The sequence below is a fragment of the Cebus imitator genome, unplaced genomic scaffold (assembly GCF_001604975.1).
Source record: "Cebus imitator isolate Cc_AM_T3 unplaced genomic scaffold, Cebus_imitator-1.0 Scaffold981, whole genome shotgun sequence".
NCBI classification, from domain to species: Eukaryota; Metazoa; Chordata; class Mammalia; order Primates; family Cebidae; genus Cebus; species Cebus imitator.
This window is the reverse complement of record NW_016108296.1, coordinates 22,371-47,927: the sequence shown is the minus strand read 5'-3', so window position 1 is coordinate 47,927 and position 25,557 is coordinate 22,371. Positions and strand designations below refer to the sequence as shown.

At 41.3% G+C, this 25,557-nt stretch overlaps 1 protein-coding gene across 2 annotated transcripts; it reads right to left on the bottom strand.

Annotated features, from left to right (window-relative positions):
- Positions 1 to 11,260: 11,260 nt before the first annotated feature.
- On the bottom strand, positions 11,261 to 17,069 carry LOC108298529 (X antigen family member 3-like). 2 transcript variants are annotated; one of them, XM_037735824.1, is made up of 5 exons: positions 16,990 to 17,069; positions 16,045 to 16,133; positions 15,446 to 15,551; positions 13,805 to 13,930; positions 11,261 to 11,376 (listed from the first exon to the last, which is right to left on the bottom strand). In XM_037735824.1, exons 2-5 carry the CDS (start codon positions 16,123 to 16,125, stop codon positions 11,354 to 11,356), a joined length of 336 nt encoding a protein of 111 aa, XP_037591752.1. In that variant the 5' UTR covers positions 16,126 to 16,133; positions 16,990 to 17,069; the 3' UTR covers positions 11,261 to 11,353. The 2 variants fall into 2 exon arrangements, with proteins under 2 accessions (XP_037591752.1, XP_037591753.1); XM_037735825.1 differs by lacking the exon at positions 16,990 to 17,069 and adding an exon at positions 16,242 to 16,293.
- Between the last annotated feature and the right edge of the window lie 8,488 nt (positions 17,070 to 25,557).

Here is a 25,557-nt window from a genome sequence, read left to right as displayed (position 1 = left end):
GACAGGGTCTCATTGTTGCTCAGCCTGGAGTGCACTGGAGAAATCACGGCTCACTGCAGCCTTGACCACCCAGGCTCAAGCCATCCTCCAATCTCAGCCTCCCAAGTAGCTGGGACAACATGCAGGCTCCACCATGTCTGGGATGTTTTTGTTTGTTTGTTTGTTTGTTTTGTAAAGATGGGGGTCTCCCTATGTTCCATAGGCTGATCATGAACTCCTGGGCTCAAGCAGTCCTCACACCTCTACCTCCCAACGTGCTGGGATTAGAGGTCTGAGCCACCACGCTTGGTCCTGAAAAACTTTCTTATCACAGAAAGCAAGACAGAAGAGGAAGTTTCCCGCCTGGAGAACATGGTGTCCCTGTCCATGCTAGAGAGCTAGTTCCTCTGTACCAACCACAACATTCCTATTCTTTTGATGTAAATAAGAAGATTGAGGGTACTTTCTTTCAATCCTAAACTTGTAATTTTTAACAATATCATTGCCCATTTTGGGACGGTTAGGAAATTTCTGAGGGCAGCTTTGGTTGTTGGAATGATTGGCAGGGGCTACTGGCATTTGGGGACTGAGTATTAGAGGAAGTCAAATGACTTTTCCCAGAGTCTTAAATAAACTGGATTTTCCACACATGTCACCCTGAGGGAGGAAATAAGAGCAGAAAAACAAATTTTCCTTCTTTCCTTTAGTATAAGCAAACTTCCCTGAGTCCTTCCCCCCTCCCGTAGAATTGTATCCTGCTTTGCAAGTTTTATAAGTTGATAAATTCCTGTATTCTTGTTCTCCATAGCTGATAACTATAAGTTTCTGTTTTTCATCTAAGCAGCACAACAAAAGTCATGAGACAGACCTGAGCAAGTCTGGATTGCAGCCATCTAAAGACCATAGCAAAGGGCACGAGACAAGCTGTGCAAGGTTCTTGAGCAACTTAGATAATGGCCATCTAGGCCACATAGCAAAAGTCATATGTAAGCCTAAGTTATAAACCTGTCATTGCTTAATAAATTGCCTTTGTTCTACTCCTGCATTTTGTGTATAAAAGTCAAGTTCTGCCTTTGTTCAGAGCTCAGTCTTTTAGATGTTAATCCACTAAGCCAGTGCGCACCTTAATAAAACCCTCCTGTTCCACCCATTAGCCTCTCCAGTCTCCTGATTCTCACAATAACTCCCTGTAAACTGAGAGAGACTTGTAAATGTTGCTTCATATGGGAACTTACAAGGACTTACTGACTGCTTTGGCGATCATCAGAGCATTCCATTCTTGGATTCCACTCTGACACAACATACCAGTATCAATTTGCTTTGTTGCTCTGCCTGCCTAGGGGAAACAATGAGTGGAATCCAACTTACCTACCAAAGGGATCGTTTCCAGGATAAGCTGTTCGTCATTGGGGAAATCAAGCGGGAGATGCTGGTAGTGTGATCTCTCATGAGTTGATGAACACACCGGCTATGCCCGTTGCTGTTACTGCACTGAAGCTCTCTTTGCTGGTGTATCTCCCTCACCAGGCTCCGTGATCTCTCCTGGAAGGCTGGAAACATACCCAGTAGATCCCTGTGTCCTCAAGATGGGATAGGTGACCTCACAGGCAGAAGGAGGACAGGGAATACTTGTGGAATTGTAATGATCTCTACGTGACTGGATGACAAACCCTGAGTCACAGTGATGAGTTCCATGGATGGCGGTCTGCAGAGGGTGGGAGGGCAACGCCACAGGCCTCTGCTTTAGGAGCCATGCAGCAGAGTGAGAGCAACCTGCAGTGCTGATCTCACTTGTGCCCTTTAAGGGTCCCAGATATAATCAGCCTATTGGTTAAAGGGTGTGTGTGTGTGTGTGTGTGTGTGTATGTGTGTGTGTGTGTGTAGAGAGAAAGAGAAAGACAGAGAGAACTTGATTTTGAGTAAGTGGATCATGCAACTATGGGAGCTAGAAAGTACAAACCTTGAAGAGCAGGATGTCAGGCTGGAGTCCCATGGCACACGTGATATGATAGCTCAAATTTAAGGGCAGTGTGGAGGCAGAATGTCTTCATCTTGAGGAGGACCCCAGTCTTCTTCTCTGAAGGTCTTCAAGTGACTGGATGAGACCAACCCACATTGTGGAGGGCAATTAAGTTTACCCAGTGTTTGTTTATTTAACTGGTTAGTCTCATCTGAAAAACATCCTCAGAGAGACACCTACCCTGGACAAAGTGAACAATTTTCTGTGTTCCGAGACTGAGCCAAGTTGACATACCAGATTTCCCATCGTGGCCATCTTATACAAATCCTATTAATGATGAAGGTCTATCTGACAAAGGCGGGTGACTTCCTAACTAAGATTCTGTATTAACCTTTTTTGTCCAGCCCAAGTCTCCATTTCAGGCTTTGTACAACAGTGGCTAGGAAACCGAGGCTGATGTAAATGCCTTCCAGGGCTCAGACAGGGTCAGGATAGTCAGGGTATACAGGCAAGTACAATCCCAAAGGGCACAGGTGATACCCCTGGACTCTAACAGTTTACCCTTGTAGAGGTAATGCAGGACATACATTAGTCAGGCAGGAGCTGGCCAAGGCTCCCATTGTGGTCTACCACTGAGGGACTTTTCCCTCCCGGGTTCCTCATCCAGTTCAAACAATTCATTTGTATCTTTAGTTTAGGGGAACTATCAGAAGGCAGTCAGTTCAGGGTAGTCCTGACACCAGTTCCTCCACTTCGAAAGCATGGATGATATCCCAGGTGTTGTGCCTGGGATGTTCAGGAGCTGGGTCGCCCCTGCTGTCCCATAGTCGCAGCTGTGTCAGGTGTGATCTTGGGTTTAGTATTCAGTGTGGTTTCAACCTTGGCCACAGGATATGACTGTGGGCTCCTCACAGGAAGAGAGACCCACCATCTGTGATGTCATTGAGTACCTCCGATTCACTATCATATTGTGAGACTAGGGACACGGTGCTGACACAATGCCGATCTTGCTTTTGCTGTCTGCATGCAATCAACCACTTGGATCCATTTGAGCTCATTGTCTTACCAGCCATCTGTGGATATGAGACAAGGCAAACTAACAACTGCAGTGGTGGTCCTTGTATCTCTGTTAGCCACCACAGGGCTGCTTAGGGACTGCTTGAGAAATTGACACACTATTGTACTGAATTGTGTGTAGTGTTGCCTAGCCAGAATATTGACTAATTCCTCCTGGCATCACACAGAGCAAGGAGCACAGTTTTCTTTTATCACTATTATTATTATTATTATTATTATTACTTTAAGTTCTGGGATACATGTGCAGAATGTGCAGGGTTGTTACATAGTGCCATGGTGGTTTGCTGCACTCATCAACTGGTCATCTACATGAGGTATTTCTCCTAATGTTATCCCCCCAAGCCCCCACTCCCCAACAAGCCCCAGTGTGTGATGTTCCCCTCCCTGTATCCATGTGTTCTCATTGTTCAATTCCCACTTATGAGTGAGAACATGCAGTGTTTGGTTTTCTGTTCTTGTGTTAGTTTGCTGAGAATGATGGTTTCCAGCTTCATCCATGTCCTTGCAAAGGATGTGAACCCATCATTTTTTATGGCTGCATAGTATTCCATGGTGTATATGTGCCATATTCTCTTTATCCAGTCTATCATTGATGGGCATTTGGGTTGGTTCCAAGTCTTTGCTATTGTGAACAATGCTGCAATAAACATGCATGTAGGTGTGTCTTTATAGTAGAATGATTTATAATCTTTTGGGTATATGCTCAGTAATGGGATTGCTGGGTCAAATGGTATTTCTGGTTCTAGATCCTTGAGGAATCACCACACTGTCTTCCACAATGGTTAAACTAATTTATACTCCCACCAACAATGTAAAAGCATTCTTATTTCTCCACATCCTCTCCAGCATATGTTATTTCCTGACTTTTTAATAATTGCCATTCTAACTGGTGTGAGATGGTATCTCACTGTGGTTTTGATTTCCATTTCTCTAATGATCAGTGATGACGAGCTTTTTTTCATATGTTTGTTGCCTGCATAAATGTCTTCTTTTAAGAAGTCTCTGTTCATATCCTTTGCCCACTTTTTGATGGGGTTCTTTCAATTTTTCTTATAAATTTGTTTAAGTTCTTTGTAGATTCTGGATATTAGCCCTTTGTCAGATAGACAGATTGCAAAAATTTTCTCCCATTCTGTAGGTTGCCTGTTCACTCTGATGATAGTTTCTTTTGCTGTACAGAAGCTCTTTAGTTTAATTAGGTCCCATTTGTGAATTTTCACTTTGGTTGCCATTGCTTCTGGTGTTTTAGTAATGAAATATTTGCTTATGCCTATATTCTGAATCATATTACCTAGGTTTTCTTCTAGAGTTTTTATGGTTTTAGGTCTTATGCTTAAGTCTTTAATCCATCTTCAGTTAATTTTTGTACAAGGTGTAAGGAAAAGGTCCAATTTCAGTTTTCTGCATATGGCTAACTGGTTTTCCCAACACCATTTATTGAATAGGGAATCCTTTCCCCATTGCTTGTTTTTGTCAGGTTTGTCAAAGATCAGATGATTGTAGATATGTGGTGATATTTCTGAGGACTCTGTTCTATTCTATTGGTCTATATATCTGTTTTGGTGACAGTACCATGCTGTTTTGGTTACTGTAGCCTTGTAATATAGTTTGAAGTCAGGTAGTGTGATGCCTCCAGCTTTGTTCTTTTTGTTTAGGATTGTCTTGGTTATACGGGCTCTTTTGTGGTTCCATATGAAACTTAAAGTAGTTTTTTCTAATTCTGTGAAGAAAGTCAATAGTAGCTAGATGGGGATAGCATTGGATCTGTAAATTACCATTGAATCTAATAATTACAGTCAGGAGGCATGGGGTTCAGGGACCCACTTGACGAGGCTGTCTGTCCCTTAGCAGAGCTCCAGCACTGTGCTGGGAGAACCACTGCTCTCTTCAGAGCTGGCAGGCAAAAACATTTAAATCTGCTGAAGCTGCACCCACAGCTGCCCCTTCCCCCAGGTGCTCTGTCCCAGGGAGATGGAAGTTTGCTCTATAAGCCCCTGACTGGGGCTGCTGCATTTCTTTCAGAGATGTCCCGCCCAGAAAGGAGGAATCTAGACAGGAAGTCTGGCCACAGCAGCTTTGCCAAGCTGCAGTGGGCTCTGCCCAGTTCAAACTTCCTAGCAGCTTTGTTTACACTGTGAAGGGAAAACCACCTAGTCTAGCCTCTGCAATGGCAGATGCCCATACCTCTACCAAGATCGAGCATCCCAGGTCAACTTCAGACTGCTGGGAGCACAGTTATCAGCACATACCACTGACTTAGGATTGGCCTTGTCACAACTGGGTATTTACAAACAGACTTTAGAATTCATTCTACACCTGACACAATTAATTATTTATTTAAATTAAATAAGTTTTGAAAGTCAAATGCATTTTAAAAGGTAACTTTGTATTTTTACTTGCATTCCAAAAGCAGTTATTACTTACTATATATGTAGTTGTAAAGGTAAATTGAATGAAAAAAATAAATTTTTAAGAAAAAGCAGAAATGTAACTAGTAAGCCAAATTTGTCTGCAATGTAATGCCTGCTTCCTATATTATTTTGTTTATTCTTCATAGCAAGTATTTTGTGTAAATATTCTAATTTCCACTTTAGAAATGGGGAAACAGTCCCACAGAAGATAAGTATCTTGTCCACCATCTCAAGGCCAGTGCGTGAGAGGCAGGATAGAATCCCATGGCCATTTCATACCATAACCTATAAAGAGACAATGTAGCTAGGATCCAAGCCATCTCTCATCAGCAAATTGCCCTGATTATTTTCCCCTGTCTTCTACCTAAACCCTAATTCTTTCACCCAGCTCTATAACCTAGGAACTTCTCACATACTTTGTGGCAAATGGCATCTCCTACATTTAGTCTCACTTCTTATTTGAATCCTGGCTTTTCAGTCCTTTCAGATAAGAAACTATTTTACAATCTCTGTAATCAGGAGAAATAATTGCTGATTTATAATCTCCTTCCCCTCCTTAAGCACTATGGATTCTGAGTAGGGCACTTTGTTGCAGAATTCTCTTTGTGGGTATGAGGATACAAATGGAGCCCAGAGTTGAAATTCCTGTATTATGTATAGTAAGAGGAGTATCAGGTTGGATCCAGGAAGCTGCAAGGGCTCCTGAATGAGATGTGGGAACTGTCAGACTGATGGAGTTTTATGTAGATGAAAAATGAAGTTTGTATGGAATACTATGTAGCCATAAAAAAGAATGAGATCATGTCATTTGCAGGGACATGGATAAAGCTGGAAATCATCATCCTCAGCAAACTAACACAGGAACAGAGAACCAAATACCTCATGTTCTCGCTCATAAGTGGGAGTTAACAATGAGAACACATGGACACAGGGAAGGGAACATCACACACCAGGACCTGTTGAGGGGCGGGGGTCAAGGGCGGGGAGAGCATTAGGACAAATACCTAATGCATGTGGGGCTTAAGCCCTAGGTGACAGGTTGATAGGTGCAGCAAACCATATGGCATACGTATACCTATGTAACAGATCTGCATATTCTACACATGTATCCCAGAACTTAAAGTAAAATTTAAAAAAATAATAATAATTTAAAGAGGGAAGCAGAATTTGTTTTTGAAATACAGAAAAGGAAGCTTAGCAGTCTAAGTACATTAAAGAAGGCTTCATAGAGAAGGTAACACCTGAGCAGAGTAAGAAAGAGTAAGTGGGAGTTACTCAAGTAAGGAAAGAGGGGTAAGCACATTCTAGACAGAGAAGACAATATATATATAGACAGGGGTAATAAAACAGCATTGTGTGTGGATGAGAATTGTGAGCAGTCCTTGACAATAGAATGTAAAATGAAAGATGGAAAGTGGTGGTGATTGAAACTAGAAAGATCATAGGAGGGTGGGAAAGAGGGAATTTTGTATGTCATGTTGAAAAGCTTGGAACATATCTTACAGAGATATAAAACCAGTGGTAAGTTTTGAGTGATGGAGTTCAGGACACACTACCCCAGAATATGGGAATATTTATAAAACAACAGAAGAAGGAAGGTAACTCTCACCTTCCCCCAACTCTTCCCCCATGAAGCAGGTCACAAAACCCTCATTTGACAGGTGCTGTCTCTATACCCAGAGGAAATGGACATTTGTATATCTCTAAAAACACAAGGTCACTGACAGCAATCTGAACGAACAGGCATAGCTGAGTTCTCCCCAGTTAACTGTCATTAGATCATGTGTTTTTATCCAATCATGCTTCATCACTATCCACTTCTCCATCAAACCTAGAATAAGTATGCACAAATTTTACTGTTTCTTTGTGTTTTCCTTTCCCTATGTAAAACTATATTAAATAAATGTGTGTATGTGCTTTTCTTAAAAAAAAAAAAAATGAGGTTTGGTGCTTCTCCCTCCCTGGCTCTTAATAACTTTTAAAGAAAGGTCAGATGTGTTTGCAGAAGATGTTGTGGCATTTTCCATAGGGATTGAGACATCAGTTCTTCTCTCCATGTGCCCACAAACTATTCCAAATGGCTTTAGTATTCTAGTTATATTTTCTGTAGCACAGTAAAATAGGTATGTTATCATTACTTTTTTAAATGTTTTTGTACCAATGGTTTCTTCTGGGAACATCTGTTAGCTCTATGCGCTATATTTTGGGAAACCCCTCCTTCAAGAAGAGAACAAAGCCTTTTATCTGAACAATGAAAAAATATATATTACCACAGATTTATATGAAAAATGAGATTATCACTAAAGTCAACATATACAACACCAATTCTACATTCAATGCTGTCAGAAGCATTTGCTTCAAGAAAGCACAGCCTGTGAACTTAGAACTTGAATCCCCTTATCTGCTTCTTACTAGAATCATTTACTGTAAATTTTATGAAAACTCTAACTCACCTTTTTAAAGGATTAAATGGAGTCAGAAACAATGAAATGTAGCTCAGAGAAGTGACTAATGGATAGCACATGCTCTATAAATGTGAGCTATTATTATTCCTGTTTTTTGTAAAGAACTCAATAAATGGAACTATTGTCATAACTATATATAGGTCAAAATCATATAGGTAGGCCCAGCATGGTTGTTCTCATCTGTTATCCCAGGACGTTTGGAGGCCAAGGAGGAAGGATCACTTGAGCCCAGGAGTTCAAGATCAGCCTGGGCAACATAGCGAAAACTCATCTCTTAAAAAACTTACGTAGGCAAATTAATAGAATGGCAACTTTTAACTTTCTGTGTACAGAAGTTAATATCAGTACAGAAAAAGGAGCAGGGAGTTTTCAGAGTGACAGCAACATTAGAGGCATCATTGGAGGGAAGACAGGCACCTTATAAAGTTCAAAGGCATGGGAACCTAGAGCTGCCCCTTCTGTCTTTCTTTTAATTAGAGTCCAAAGGTAAAAAGGAGATTCAATCCAGAAACAAAAGAACATGGCAAAGCCTATCCCCAAGTTATTCAGTCTTGAAGAGATTTCAGTTCCAGAGAATAGAAAGAGGATTTATATCCCAATTCATTTCATGAAGCTAGTATAACCTAGATACCTATGTCCCACAAAGACAATACATATGGCCCCGACTTATGATGCTTCCACTTAAAATTTTTTGGCTTTACGATGGCAGATAAAAGAAATGCGTTCAGTGAAAACAGTACTTTGAGTAGCCATATAATCATGTTTTTCACTTCCAGGACAGGATTTAATAAATTACATGAGACAAAGTTATGATAAAATAGACTTTGTGTTAGATGATTTTGCACAACTGTAGGCTAATGTAAGCATTCTGGGCACATTTAAGGTAGGCTAAGCTAAGCTATGATGTTTGCTAAGTTAGGTGTACTGAATGCATTTTCAACTTACAAAATTTTCAATATATGATAGATTTATTTGGACATAATTCTATGATAACTTGAGCATCTCTACATAAAATAAAAATATAGGCTAATATCACTTCTGAGAACACACATAGGAATCCTAAACAAATTAGTAATGCATAGATTATTCAAAAAGGATAGTGTGTCATGCCTCAATGTTTCCCCCTAGGAATGCAACATTGTTTTAAACATAGCAACTTACTAATGTAATTCACAATGTTAACAGATTAAGAAAAGAAAAAGTCCTGTAATCATCTACATGCATTACAAGTGCTTCATGAAAGTCAACATATATTCAAGATAGTCCTAGCAAACAGAAAATAGAATGGAACTTCCTATTCTAATAAAATGTCATCTGAATGCAGTTTATCTATTATTGATTATCTATTAATGTTAATATTATCTACTTGTTAGATATTACTTATATTATTTATTATTATATATTTATTAGATATTTATTAGTATTTATTAGTCATTATTTACTATTTATCAGACATTATTTAGTAATATTCATTAGACATTATTATAGTTATTAGATATTATTCTATTATTTGGTAATATCTATTGATATTATGTATTATTATCTATTTTTAAAAGCACGGAAAACATGGCAAAATGTTAAAAAAAAAGTTTCCAGTGCCTACTAGACATAAGAGAAGGATGGCCACAATTACTGGTTCTAATCAGCATTGTATTAGGTGGATCCAGCCAATGTTGTAAAATAGGAAAAAGGAAAAAGTATACTGTTTGAAATGTCAAAAAAGAAAGATGTTGTTATTCAAAGATGATATGATTGTTTATGTTGAAAATCGGAAAGGATCTAGAGGTAATCTGGAATAAGGACATTTAGCAAGGTTACTGCATAGAAAATCAACATACAAACATGATATCTGTTGGTTAAATGGAATAAAAAAGTGTTTTCTCTGCTCTTGCCCTAAAACCAATAACATGAAAGACTTCTGTGACAAAATATGCGGGGGCTTTTCTCCACAGACCAAGCAAGCAATCAGTTTTGCAGCATACATCAGCTGGGTACCCTCTCATTCAAGCCTGATAGTATCCACCTGGAGATAGCATCAGATTGCACAGGTTGAGGGCTCAGTCCCACAAGAGAGCCCTGTCAATTGCCACAAGCCCTAGTTTGTTTTACTGTGTTTCTGACTCACCAGCTATAAATTGAATTTCCCATGACTCCTACTCAGGTTCAATTAATTTGCTAAAACATCTCATGACTCAGGGAAACATATATCTTTATGGGTTGATTAAAATAAGACATTAGAAAGGATGCAGATAAAGAGATGCATAGAGTAAGGAATGGGTTAAGGGGTAGGGAGCTTCCATGCCCTCTATGGAAATGCTGTCCTCCATGTGTACAGCTATCCAGAAGCTCTCTGAACCCTGTCCTTTTGGGTTTTTGTGGAGGTTTCCATTATACAGGTATAATCAATTAAACCACTGGCTGGCCATTGGTGATCAACCGAATCTTCAGCCCCTCTCCCTTCCCTGAAAGTCCCAGCCCTCTAATCCCCCATTCTAAAGTTACACAGGGGTTGCTAGGCATCAGTCAACTCGTTAGCATACAAAAAGACATCGCTTTGTGGAGACTCTAAAAATATTAAGAGTTGTATACCAGTATAGAGGCTTGAGGACCAAATATATATTTATATATTTCATAATATCACAAGTGTGTATACCAGTGTAATCAGAACACAAAATTTCAAAAATGATACTTTTCCTTTTTTTTTTTTTTTTTTTTTGAGACGGAGTTTCACTCTTGCTACCCAGGCTGGAATGCAGTGGCGCGATCTCGGCTCACCGCAACCTCCACCTCCTGGGTTCAGGCAATTCTCCTGCCTCAGCCTCCTGAGTAGCTGGGATTACAGGCACGCGCCACCACGCCCAGCTAATTTTTGTATTTTTAGTAGAGACAGGGTTTCACCATGTTGACCAGGAAGGTCTCGATCTCTTGACCTCGTGATCCACCCGCCTCGGCCTCCCAAAGTGCTGGGATTACAGGCGTGAGCCACCGCGCCCGGCCTTTTCTTTTTTTTTTTTTTTGAAACAGAGTGTCCCTCTGTCACCCAGGCTGGAGTTGCAGTGGCCTGAACATAACTACCTGCACCTTCGACCTCCTGAGTTCAAGGGATCCTCACACCTTAGCCTCAGGAGTAGCTGGGACAAAAACTACATATATACATGCATACATTCATGCATTCATTCATTTACTTTTGCAGTGAGGGAATCTCACTATGTTGCCCAAGCTGGTGTCAGTTTCCTGAGCTCAAGAATTCCTCCTGCCTCAGCATCCCAAAGTGCTGGGATTACAGGCTTGAGTCACCACACCCGGCCACCATTTTCAATAGTATCAAATATTTGGGAATACAACGAACAAAAGATGTACAAGACTTCTTTGGAGAAAGCTGCAAAAGTTTATTTAGATATTTTTAAGTCAAATATCTGATATAAAAACACAAACTTTGTGTTGTTGCAGCTTGTCTTCATTTAAGACTGTGGTTGCCTGTCATCTGTAATAGAAACGAAACAGGAGGGAACATTAGTAGCAGAACTATATTCAGATGACATTAAAGGTATGCAAAGGAAACTGAAGTTTTGGTTTTATGCCATGGACTAAAGCCAGAAGCCTAAGAGTAACCCGATGGCTAACATTCAGTTAAATCTCTGCAGAGACTTTGAAGATAGACTTCCAAGCATATATATTAGCAACATTTTCAAAACACCTTTTCTGTAGTTCAAGGAAACCAAAAACTGTCTAACTTCAGAACATAATTAAATCAAGTGAACTTATTAAAATGTGGCTCCAAGTGAAAAGCAACCATTGTGTATAGTTTTAATAAAAATATAACCAGCTGGGCACGGTGGCTCACACCTGTAATCCCAGTACTTTGGAAGGCCGAGGTGGGCGGATCACGAGGTCAGAAGATCGAGACCAACATGGTGAAACCCCATCTCTACTAAAAATACAAAAAGTTAGCTGGGTGTGGTGGCAGGCACCTGTAATCCCAGCTATTCGGGAGGCTGAGGCAGGACAATCGCTTGAACTCGGGAGGCGGAGATTGCAGTGAGCCGAGATCACGCCACTGCACTCGAGCCTAGCAACAGAGCAAGACTTTGTCTCAAAAATAAAAATAAATAAATAAATAACCAACACAAAACAAACCTAAGAAACAAAGGAATTTACAAATAATGTATAATGTAATGTTTTGGCTTGAAATTATAGTTGGGATGTTCAACAAGCTCCTGGGAAACAGTTAATGTCACATGAGGAGCTGTGTAAGTGCAGTGAACGGAAAGCTCAGTGTTGCACTTTATTTTCTCTGTTGTGCAGAAGTGCAAAAATGATGCTTGGGGCTAGTTTATCCTTCTGTGGTCTTTAAGGTACAGTAACCTTTTGTCCAAGATTTTCACCTATCATCCTAATGTCAATATGAAGAGTCCCTCTTTTTACAATTGAAAGTATTCCCATTGGTAAAATTAATTACATGGTAATATTCAGTTTAATCTATCACTATTATTTTTGACATCAAAATGGGAAAGAGGCATATATCATGAATAGTGGTGCAAAAAAAGAAATGGAGGGAAAGGAAAATACAAAAAGAGAGTAAGACATCTGGAAATGCCAAGTATTTGTAAAAGTTAAGTGTTTTTGAGGAATAAGTGGTAAATTTCAGAAGTTCTTCCACAGTCTTTGTGATGTTTAGATATTCAGGTATTACTAGAATATATTAACTAATGTGTATGTTCCTAGCATATCAATCATTTCATTCATATTTTGAAAATATTGGAGTTCAAGAATGTATTCACTTTCAATTATACCATATATTCAGTATCTGTTAGGGTCTTGTTCATATTTCATGTTGAGTTTTTTCCATTTTCTTTAAGAGTATGTAAACTATTACTCTACTCATAGGTATTTTTCAAAAGAACAATCTTTTAAATTTCTTACTTTTGGATTATATTTTCTTTTATTAGTTATTCAGACCTGTCTCTTATTAAGTACCTCTTTCCTTTTCCCTTAGATTTATTCTATTGCTCTTTATTATTTTCATTTTTAATTATTTTCCTTTCTCATGTAACTTGCTATCTATTTTAACAAGATATTTATTTAAGACTATAATCTTCCTAAGAATACAATTGAGGCTTGTTCAATGGGCTCCTGAAAATAGTTGAAAACTATCTTTCAATGTAAGTAGTCTAATGGAAAGGTTCAGCAGTACAGAGCAAAAACATTTAGGTAATTTCTTCTATAAACATGGAATGCTTCCTATAAATTCAGAAGCTCTTCTGATTAAAAGTCTCCAATTTGGAAACTACATGGAAAAGATACTTTCATCAAGCAAGTTCCCTGCTTATTTTCTTGGGAACCAAGATATTATAACTGGAGTGAAACTGATTGTTATGAAAAACAAATCATATCTTTGCGTTCTATCCAACAGAACATGAGGATACAGAAATCAACTTCGAAACAGATTTTAATATATCTGATTTGCATTTACTATTTTCAATAACAGCAAAAGATGGGTGTAGAATTTATGGAATTCATCCAGAATCTCACAAATAATGTTACAGCTGGTACTAGAATCTGCTTAAGATGCTCAGGATACTTCACATAAACTGGTATTACAAATGCACTACGTATTTGTCAAAGGCAGAAATGAGAAAAGAATCTGAAAATTGTTAGTTGTTGGGTATAATCAGAAATAAGAATATGCTTTCATACTTGATGATTCAATACAGCTTTGACCCATTTTGCATCTGTATCTGATAGTGTTTAAGTCTTGGCAGTCAGGCAACTGGGGTCTGAAGAACCTTTCAAAGAAAGTCTGCATTTGAACTCTGATTTTAAAGGGGCAGTAATGTTCTCTCTTACTATCAAAAGTATAATATTGTGGAAAACAGAAAGCACATAATTTTGCATCTTAATGGATAGCATACCTCCTCCTGGCATTTTAAATTGCTCTGATTCTGGGAGAATCTTCCCCTGGTCATCAGTACCATCTCCACATTCATCCCCAGTCTTTGACTGAGACAGCTCCTGGAGACCAGCTTCCAGATCAGGCACTAAAAATTACAAAGTTCTTGATTGAAGCAGACAAACAAGAAAGACAAATAAGGATATGATAATATTCTTTTCCTCAGGGTTATGAAATAAAAACCTGTAGACTACTGTGCTAATAAATGTGATGTAAAGATGTCACAACTTTGTTTTCCACTATTATGAAATCTTATCTTAAATGACAATCTGAGAAAAAATCATACCACACTTACATTTCCTATACTTTACCACTGTGTATTTTAAATAGTGAGTATCAGCTATCTAGGAAATCTGAGGACTGCCCAATGGATAGCATTTTAATCATAACTTAAATGTAATTTTCTGAAAGATTAGATGAATATATTGGTGAACCCATGACAAATCTTACAGTCCTGACACTCATCGCCTTTTGATGTAACTGGAAAATTTTTGGTTAAAATTAAACAAACTTAGGTCCAAAGGCCCTAAATGTAACTTTCCATAAATGAATCCCATTTAGAAAAAAGTAACAGCAAAATCACTGTCTTCCACAAGAGTACAGGAATTTGAGTGAAAAAACATTAATGGGCATTGTTGACAGTCATATTCTGGAAACCCCTTAACAGTGAATTGCTAAAACATTCCATGAGCCAAATTCTGTCAATGTTTAACTTCAAAACACTATCCATTGAGGAAATTTCTGTGTCATGATAATCTTATCATACTTTGAGTTTTCTAATTATAAAAGTATTTAAACAACTCTTAAAAAGTCACTTAAAATCATGTTAATATAGCTACCTGTACGTCAATGTCCCCTGAATTATCTAGCTTTTACCAAATACACATCAAGGGAAACAATGGCTGTCATTTACTGAGCTTTTTTCTGGAGTTGCTATCCTGCTTCACTGAACTGTGTTTCCCTGAGCCAATACAGAACTACCTTGCAATACAGACACTTTCAGGTATTAACATTTCAAACAAAATCATTCATGTTTTCTAACAACATAGATGGTATGAAGAACACAAACCTTGGAATGAAATATGAATTCCTTCTCCATGAGTCAAGTGTTCTTGGTAAACCTCAATCTTGGAGACTCAGTTTTCTTATTTATAAAATGGGGTTAACATCCTTATGCAAATGGGCTTTATTCAGGGTACTATAAGGTGGGGTGACTTGGCATTCTACATACTATTAAAGGGTGCGTACAATACTGTGGACACCATGGCTGAGAAGATCAGACAACAACATTCTAAGAAGATCAAATTAAACTAGTGAGATAATGTACATTTTTGTACATCAAATTAAACAGTTTCATCTGATTTAGCAAGAACTGTATTTTCAAGCATACAAAATATATTTCAAAGGTAACAGAAGATTCATTATATCCAGGGACTCCAGGAAGCTACAAACTATACTCTTCACTTTTCCAGCCAACTCTCAGTCAAAGTTTGAGATCCTTTCCTAATGTTTTCTTTCCTCCTGTTACTGGTCATGGCATAAGGCATGACGCACACATAGGCCTCCTCCCCCCATACACATTCTTTCTTTTCCTTCCCAGCACCTTGAATCTCAGCTGCACCCTGATCTTCTTCTCTCTCCTGACCAGGCGTAGGATTCTGACTTTCAGCCAGTGGTTCCTCTTGCTGAGGCTCCTCATTATTAGGCTCCTGGAACGAGAGGTGTGTACAGATAAAAAGTTTTGTTATCAATACATTTCAATAATATAAATATACAGAATACATTGATATTTCTGATCATAAGTCTACAGACATTTCTCCAACACTATTCCACATACTTATGCTTCATAAAGTTGCTCTTTCCACAGAGAGGTTACTCTGAGACAGTTGCCCTCAAGGGCTTTGGAAGCTGTTTTAATGTATGTTGGGATGAATGTGTGTAATCTTTTGCAAATAAGCATGAGAAGGAAATCATGGGCAAAATCTGGGGAACACAAGATCATCCATCCAGAGAACAGAACTTAAGCCTCTTGGATTTGTCTTTCTTTCATGAGATCCCATGATCATTTTTATCAGCATAGGAGACCTTTATGAGTGTATCTATACTGGTTCAGCAACAATTACAAAACTATGTTATGTAACAACAGTAAGTTACAAAAATGACTTTCTGCTAATAGAAAACATCAAAGGTTAAGGCACTCACCAGCATAGGCCCAATCAGCTCAGGAGGTGGTATAGTTCTACTTGGTCTAGGCCTATATGTTGATCTTCCTCTCCAAATCATATTTCACACTGCCAACAAAATACTGTGAATTGGTAAATGTACTTGAAAGGACAGATGTATTTGACCGCTTCCATGACCAAATGTTAACTCGCCATTTTTTAAAACTTTGTAAATACTTTCAAACTAAGTCACAGGGCAAGTGTAAGTGTGTGTGCCTTCTGAATTCTTGCAAAGCCACTTAAGTTGGTCAAGCTAGCTGAGCAATGTCTTAAGGCTCCTGGCAAAAGACAAAGGATATTTCTGATGAGGTTTGGTTTCACAACTGAACTGTCCTCCATGGAGACATTTGGGAAAATACAGCCAGAGAATTAAAACTGCAGTGGCCATGGCTTTTGTCACACACCCATTTGTTAGGCCCATTTTCCCCATAAAATCAAGTTTTGTTGGAATGCAGAGCTCCACCCATTCAAACCTCCACAGTGGACTTGAGAAGTTGCCACACAGCGCTGGGCCCTCCTCACTGGACACCTCTGCTGGGAACTCTACAGACATCAGGCCGGCGGTCAGCAACCCGCACCATTCCCAGTTCCCTTCCTTAATGTCCACCCCGCTCCTTCCTGGTTTCCACGGAAGAGTCTGGAATCTGTCCTCTGTCGAGGGTTCCAGGGACTCAGATATCTTCCCCAGTACCCCCAGCACTCACCATATCTTCACCTGACCCCTCTCAACGATGTGGCCCACCTTCTTCCCTCGTTCTGATCCCCGCACTACAAGGCCCATGGCGGTCCCACCTCACGAGGAGATCGATCACCTTGAGACCCTACGGCCTCCGAGGCCATGCTGCCCCACACTCCGGACAGCCACTGGCTCCTCCTCACACTCACTCACACTTCAACCCCTGCGAGGACTGGCCTGCCGACCTACCGGTTACGTCTCTGTAGGACAGAAAAAGTCCAGCCAGCAGGAACGCGATCCTCACACCCTCACAGCTCCGCGGTGTTTATCACATGCACAAAGGGGTGGACGGGAAGACTTCCAGTGAACATGCGCAGTGAGGTTGGTGCCTGCCTTGTGGGCTGTGGCACCTCTCCTTGCCCCACCCTATCCCGCGCTGCGCAGGTTCCTACTGAAGACGTCGGAATGTGCCGTCTGTGAGTGGTTTCATATGCCTCCGGGACTCAAATACCACAAATAGTTTCCTCCTTCAAAACTCACTCCATGGTCACTAGATCCTCCTCCCCTCTATGGCCCTCCTTCCTTCCCTGTCTGGGACCCCCACGACAGCAAGGCCATGGCTGTGTCGCCGCCTGTTAGGAGAAGGACAGGTACCTCAAGGTCCTTCCCCCTAGGAGGCCATGGACCGCGCCCGCGGGCTCCTCCTCACACTCACTCACACTTCACCTCTGGGAAGACTGATCTGCGGACCTACTGGCTGACTCCCGGTCAGCAACACAGAAGGAAGTCATGATGTCTCCTTGCACAGCTCTGCAGGAAAAGAAGGCAGACAGCAAGGCATATGGGCAACAAGGCACTTGGGCAGCAAGGGGTATGCACACTCAGTCAGGTACATGCAAGACCAGCCGGGGTTTTCCCTCTCTCCCTAGACTCGCATCCCTAAGGTGTTTGTAGTAGAAAGAAAGGGACTAAGAGGCTTTGTTCTCTCTTTTGCCCTACAATTCTCATGCATCCAGAAACACTGGGAACAGACAGTCCCATGTTACCATTAGTGGAGGATGTGTCTCAGAAGGACCTTTTGTGACAAAAATAAATTATTTTAATATGTATATTTATACATGCTTTTTTCTCATTTATATATGCATGGGTGCCTGCCATGTTGCAGAAAATATCTGGGATGCTGGTCACACGTGGTATGTCCCATGGAGGCTACCGCACTGTGGTGGGGCAGACAGACAGTTAAACAGAAGAGCATTTGAACTGCAAAGGAGAAACAGGTAACGGACCCAGTGTAGTAAAGAACAATGAATGTATTGGTCAAGAAGCAGGGGAAAAGCAGCACAATTTCTCAAAAAGACAAGATTTCTCCATTGCCTTTGCACCTTTTTTGAAAATGACTTTATCATGTCTGTGAATCTATTGCTGGACTCCATTCTGATCTGCTGACTTTCCCCCAGTACCACATTCGCTGGATTACTAGAATCAACATGACTCTTGACATAAAGTAGTGTGAGTTCCCCAAAGTTATAGTTCAGAATCGTTTTGGTTGTTCTGGTTCATTTTCCTTCCTATATAATTTTGAAAAATGACTCCAATGAAGTGGATTGTATAAGTTCATGCAGCTTTGCTGCAAAAAGCAGCAGGTAAATGTGTTAGTAGCCACAGGAGGATATGGGGGAAGAAAGCGAGTTCTCCCTTAGCTTGGGGAATGATCCCATTTAGAGGCAGCAGGTGGTGATTCAGGAGAGAGGAGTGGGCCAGGTGCGGTGGCTCAAGCCTGTAATCCCAGCACTTTGGGAGGCCGAGGCGGGCAGATCACGAGGTCAAGAGATCGAGACCATCCTGGCCAACATGGTAAAACCCCGTCTCTACTGAAAAATAGAAAAATTAGCTGGGCGTGGTGGCATGCACCTGTAGTCCCAGCTACTTGGGAGGCTGAGGCATGAGAATTGCTTGAACCCAGGAGGTGGAGGTTGCAGTGAGCTGAAATTGTACCACTGCACTCCAGCCTGGCGCCTGGCGACCGAATGAGACTCTGTCTCAAAAAAGAAAAAAGAAAAGAAAAAAAAAAAGGAGAGAAGAGTGATCATTGCAGGAGCAAAGCCCCTGAGAAGGTGGGAGGCATGGGATCCTGAGCTGAGGTGAGGGGCTGGCTTCAATCAAGAGCATTGTATGCGGAAGGTTGGTGGAGAATGCCAGGGCAAGCATGGGTAGGCTGGGTCTGGGAAGCTTTAAGAGTTCTCAGCAGATCGCTTCTCTCCTCTGAATGAATCATTATGGGAGGTCATTCAAATGGAGGAGAGTTTCTAACACTGTGGGCATGTTTATATAACTATAGAGAAATACATCCATCATTATGAACAGAATATTTCTAGAAATATGAATGTTGAAGCTGTTATGGTGAGCTTTCAGACAGGAATGGGGAACACGTTTTTGGAAACACGTGGACACACAATCCTTGTAAGAAAGTAACAGAGAATTTGGCTGGATTACATTCTGTTAGATGCAGATTAAATCTTATAAGTGATGAAATTGCATATGTAACTAAGAATATTTCAAAGTATTAAAGTTGAGGCCTGGTTTCTCCTCACTGCTGTTTATAAAATGCAAGGGAGGAGAAATAAATCAACAACAGAACTGCTGAGCAAAAAGGAATCAGCCCTTGATTATTTAGAAGATTCTCAGCCTATCCAAATAGCAAGCTCTGGAAGTAGGGCCAAGTGTGTACTGGGACAACTGATTGCTAAAGAGATGAGGTATGTGAGTCATGGATCTAATCAGCCATCTCAGCAGAATGCAGGGATGGAGATGCAGTTATCCAGGAAAGATCTATGGAGGACTGAAGGTCTGTTGGCATGGACGCCATGAATTGCATCAGAGGCCAACATGTGTTTGAGGATTTTAAACCAATAGAAGCACAGCCAGCCTGGAATGAAAGGGACAAAAATGGTACAAAATAAAGGAAGAGTGACTTTGAGGGGAGAGCTACAGATGCAGAGGCTGACAAGCTGCCACTGCCTCTATAGGTCCAGGCAGCAACTATCTGGGGAACAGGAATCCAGATGCTTCCTCCTTAGCTCCAGATGACAGAGCCACCTCCTCAATTTCAGGGAACAGGGCTTTTGCCCAGGGGCAAGGGAGCAGAGCTAACACTCAGGGCCAAGAAGGCAGAGCTGCCACCCTACTTGGCCCAGAGGACACAGCATCAAGCCAAAGAGGACCATTCTGAAGCCTTAAAATCTCATGGAATTTGCTCTGCTAGGTTTCAGACTTGCTTGGGCCCCATGACTCCTTTTCTCCTTCCATCTTCTCCATTTTGGAATGGGAATGTTTCTCCTATGCCTGCACCTTCATGCTGTTTTGGAAGCAGTTAACGTCTTACCTGGTTTCACAAGTTCACAGAGGGAAATAATTTTGCCCCAGGATACAACATACTGAGTCTCACTCTTTCTTTATTTTGATGACATTTGAAAGAGATTTGGGATTTAGAGTTAATGCTGGAAAGAATTAAGAGTTTTGAGGGTGTTGAGATGAAGTGAATGTATTTTGGATGTGAGAGGACATGAATTTTGAGGTGTCAGATGGTGGAATTTTACATGCTAAATCATGTCCCCTTCAGAAATTTATGCAAGCATAAATCATAGATATTGCATGTAGTGTTCCAGACCACCACAATAAAGCAAGTCACACACATTTTTTGGTTTTCTAGTGCATATAAAAGTGATGTTTATAGTATGTTCTCACTCATAAGTGAGAACTAAGCTATGTGGATGCAAAGGCATAAGAAGGCTACAATGGACTTTGAGGACTCAGGGGAAAGGATGGGAGTAGGGTAAGGGATGAAAGACTACAAATTGTGTACACTGTATACTCCTTGGGTGATGGGTGCACCAAAATCTCATAAATCACCACTAAAGAACTTGCTCGTGTAACCCAATACCACCTGTATCCCAAAAACCTATTGAAATAAAAAGTTATAAAATAATAATAAAAGTGTTGTTTACACTACACTACAGTCTGTTAACTGTGCAATAGTATCATGTCGAAAAAATCTACATACCTTAATTGGAAAATACTGTATTGCTAAAACATGCTAAAGATCATCTGAGCCTTCAGTGAGTTGTAACTTTTGTGCTGGTAGAGGGTCTTGCCTGGATGTACATGGCTGCTGACTGATCAGGGTGCTGATTGTTGAAAGTTGGGTGACTGTGGCAATTTATTTTCTTTTTAACAAACCAAAACTACACGTAGGGCTGTGGCAATTTCTTAAAATAAGACAACAATGAAATTTGCTCCATTGATGGACTCTTCCTTTCATGAAATATTTCTCTGTAGCAGGCAATGCTGCATTATAGCATTTTACCCACAGTAGAACTCCTTTATAAATTGGAGTCAAATCTCTCAAATCCTGCCATTACCTAATCAACTCATCCTTTGCTCTCATTTCCACAATGTTCACAGCATCTTCACCGGGAATAGATTTCATCTCAAGAAACTACTTTCTTCATTCATCCATAAGAAGCAACTCCTCACCAGTTAAAGTTTTTTCATGAGATGGCAGCAGTTGAGTCACCTCTTCATGATCCACCCTTGTTCTCTTCCTAGTTCCACCATGTAGGCAGATACCTCATCCACTGGAGCCATGAACCCCTCAAAATCATCCACAAGGGAATACACAGTCTGCTGTCGTTATGTGGAGCATTCTCCACGTGTCACTTAGATCCAGTTAGTCCATGGTGCCATTCAGTTCATCTATAAGTTGCTGACTTTTTTCCATTGGTTCTGTCTGATTTGATTATGTATTTTAAAGCTTTGTAGTTGAATTCTGTGCAAAAAAAAAAAAAAAGAGAGGTAATTTAGCAGGTCTGAAACTACTATCCTTAGAAAGGCCAGCTTGCAAGACTGACCCTTGCCTGGCATCTGTGAACTTGATTTTGGTGGCTTTTCCACCATTCTCCATCTGATAAGAATGATTTACTCTTCTGAAACTGTTTGTTTAAGCAACGTGTTTTATGCTAAACACCAGCTTCCCTTCTGGGAATCTGAAATGCTGTAGCCTGTTAGGCAGAGAGTGCCTATGTGACCAGTCCCCAGTAAAAATCTAGGGCACTGAGTTTCTAATGAGCTTCCCTGGTAGACGACATTTTACACCTGTTGTCATGATTCATTGCTGGAGGAACAAATTGTGTGACTCAATTGGGAAGGGATTCTTGGGAGCTCTGCTGGTTCCCTCCAGACTTTGCCCAGTGGGCTTTTCCTGTTACTAATTTAGCTCAGTATTCTTTTGCTGTAATAACTCTTAGCCACAAGCACAACTATACATTGAGTCCTCAAAAGCAATCACTGGAAGTGAGCACGGTCTTGGGTGTTCCTGACACACTAGCAGCAACAGTGTGATTCACCAGCAAGACCCTGACGCACTAGAATATGGTGAATGTCTTCTTTGAATAAAGAATTAAGAGGGGTAGACATGACAAAGCTGTCACACCTGGGAGACTGTGAAATTGCCCATAATAGGAAGCAGCAGCCTAGCTGTTTTATGTTGTGAGAAACACATGTACTCACAGCATTTCACAGTAATCCCTCCAACTGCAAGAGAGTTGGCCCACTGGATCCCTTAGCCACTGCTCTATGCTGAATAATGCAGTGGGGGAAGGGTGCAGCCAGGTGCTGATTTTCACTTTTGTTTTCTCCTCCAGGCAGGAGGAGAAAGGACTAAACTGTTGCCAAAGGTGATTTTTGAGTAGGCAAATCTCCTGAAAGTTTGATTGCACTTTCCTCCAAGTGGGAAAGAAAAAATCAGTTTTCTAGGCAGGAGCAAAAACTTAGATAAAGGAAAAAAAGGGAGGGGGCAAATAGGCCGGGTGCAGTGGCTCACACCTGTAATCCCAGAACTTTGGAAGTCTGAGGCAGGACAATCACTTGAATTCAGTAGTTTGAGACCAGCCTGAACAACACAGGGAGACCTCACATTTACAGAATTTTAAAAATTAGCTGGGCATGGTCACATGCATATGCAGTCCCAATTACTAAGGAGGCTGAGGCGGGAGGATCACTAAACTGCAGAAGGTCGAGGTTGCAGTAAGCCATTATCATGCCACTACACTCCAGTCTGGGTGAGAGAGTGAGACTTTGTCTCAAAAAAATAAATTCCTTGGTGACCTAATTAAAGACCAGTGATACTAATATTTTCTGAGCTAAACCATGAGAAGATGGTATCAATTTATTCAGATCCAGAGTGAAAGGAAGGGCAATAGGGAAAGAGAGTGGAGTGTGGAGGGCAGGTGAAGGTGTGCAGGGGCAGGGAGAGGGGTCTGGGGCAGACGGGGCGAGGAATAATGGGGAAGAGCAGAAAGCAGAAGTTCAGAGATGTGAGAATAAAAGCTCACACTTTTGGAAACTTGCTCTGGGCCAGATGTTTTTAGTGCACCCTACTCTCTCTCGCTCTTTTTTCATTTACATACGTATATACATATTAAGCTATATATACATGACTATATTTTTAAATTATATATATGTATATATGGTAACAGTCATTTAGTGCGCATAGCAACACTGTCAGGTGTGTGTTATTAATGTCATCATCACTTATTACAGAATAGGAAACTGAGACACATAGGTTAAGAGACTAAGGAACTTGCCCTAAAACTAAAGTCACGTCACCAGCAAGGGCAGAGTCAAATTAGTACCCAGGCTGGAGAGGGGCATACAGACATACCCAATCTGACCCTGACACTCTAGAATGCACTGCAGTGTTGAATGCTCCTCCAGATCAGAAGAAAAGTGAAAGCGTCCAGCAGCATTCATGAGATGACATTATCTGCGTGTGGATTGAACATGAGGTCTCTTGAGTGCGTTTGATAACACTGGGTGGTGCGTCATTACCAGGAAAGCACAAAGATGGCCTCTGGTGCATATCAAGCTTTCTGTATGTGTTTGCTACCATGGATATTAGCAGCAACATCCCTGTCACTGTCATTATGGTGAGAGCTTTGGTATTAAATTAAACAAAACAACAGATGCAGTATTATAAACACACTACTTATTCTCCAATTGCATAATTTAAATAAATGCATAGAAGAAAGCCTGGAAGGGAATGCACCACATATGAAGTGTTGTTGTCTAAGTGGGAAACTCTCGATCATTTTGAAATAACATTCCTTTCACTGTTTTACTTGCATTTTCTTCGTTACTATTACACTGCCACTGTTTCTATAATAATGTAGAAAATAGTTGTTCTGAAGACTCATTCTCTTAGGTATCTTGAGGATTAGGGGTAAAAGGTGTTTTGCTGTCCTTATCAGAAGGAAAACCAGTCAGAGACCCCAGGGGCAGCATTTAAAAGAGAAGAAAGGTTTGGGGTAGGGTAGAGAGGGCAGTAGTGACGGAGGCAGAGTAGTGCAGATGGAAGGTTAGCTGAAGACCCCAGGCATCCTGAGAAATGCCGCTGTCGGTACATGTCAAAATAAATCAAAACACCCGCATGTCCGTAAGAGGAGGCTGCTGTGTTATCGAGGTGGAGATCTTTATGAAGTCTCCTTAGATCTTTCCTCTCCTTCCGCTCCAGCGGCACAATTGGGCAGCACATGGCCCTGGCAAGGCGCTGCTGCTGGTGAGCTGTGCTGAGGTCAAGGCCCGGCCCACCTGCAGCATCATCACTTCTGAGAGTGGCCTGGGACACCTGTCTTTGTATCTGGAACCCTACAGATTGAGATCAGGGAAACAGAAAACACGCAGTGCAATAGTTAGACTCAACACTCCCCCCATGACACCAACAGTGCAAAGTGAGAGACACGTATAGGTTATTGTGGTCATTAGTTTGGGATGATCAGGGCTGGGTTGGGTCAGTCCCGGAAAGCCCTGGGGGAGTGAATGCCAGTGTGATCTATGACATTGCTAGTGCACAAGTGGCTAAGCTTCTGTTTCCTAGGTTTGTTTTCCTGCTAAGACGAGGAAGTGCTCCATTACTGTGGTGAGAAGCCCCCCTGGCCTGAGGTGTGTGAGGGAATGACTGCACCTAGCAATGAGCATTCTGAAGATTTGCCAGAAGCTGTGACAAGGGGGCACTGCCCGCATAAGTGTATAAAGGTTCCCGGCCCTTATCACCCACAGACCCAGAAAGCTCTTGGGCCTGGCGGTGCGTCATGCCGTGGCACCTTCAGGAAGCTTCAAGGCCACCCTCGAGCTAAAGTTCCGGTGCCCTTCAGCCTCCTAATGCAGGTCAGGGGGGCTGCCCAGAAGCTGCCCACTGATCTGAATCAATGCCACGGGAATGGATGTTTGTGTGTGTGTGCCTGTGTGTGTTTGTGTGTGTCTGTGTGTGTGTTTAACAGAGAGGGAGGGCGCATCTGTAACAGCGAGAGAAATCCACCAAGGCTGGCTCTGTCTTGCTTCCTACCTCCTGGGCTAACTGCCTTTGCTCATTCCCACACGTAGGCCAAGCTAACTATGGGAGGAATTTAGTGTAGGGTTTAACTTCAAAGCAAGGATGATAATAGTCCGTTTCAGAACCCAGCCTGAGGAGATGTACACACAAGCAGCAATGTTGTGTGAAAGGTTTATGGGAGCACTGTGACCTCACCAAGGACAAAGACGTTTTGCAACCTCCTTGGGCTCCTGTTGACACCTACATGTCTGTGGTCACCATTATCCTCCTGAACTCACCTCTCCTGATTCTCCCTTCCCCAGTGTAAAAAGAAGCTTGGGATTCATGTCCCTTAAGATGGTTCCACAGGATGTTAGTCCATCACTTTGCTGTTTCTCTGAAATAAAGTCACTTTCCTCTGCCCAGGAGGTGGAGGTTGCAGTGAGCCATGA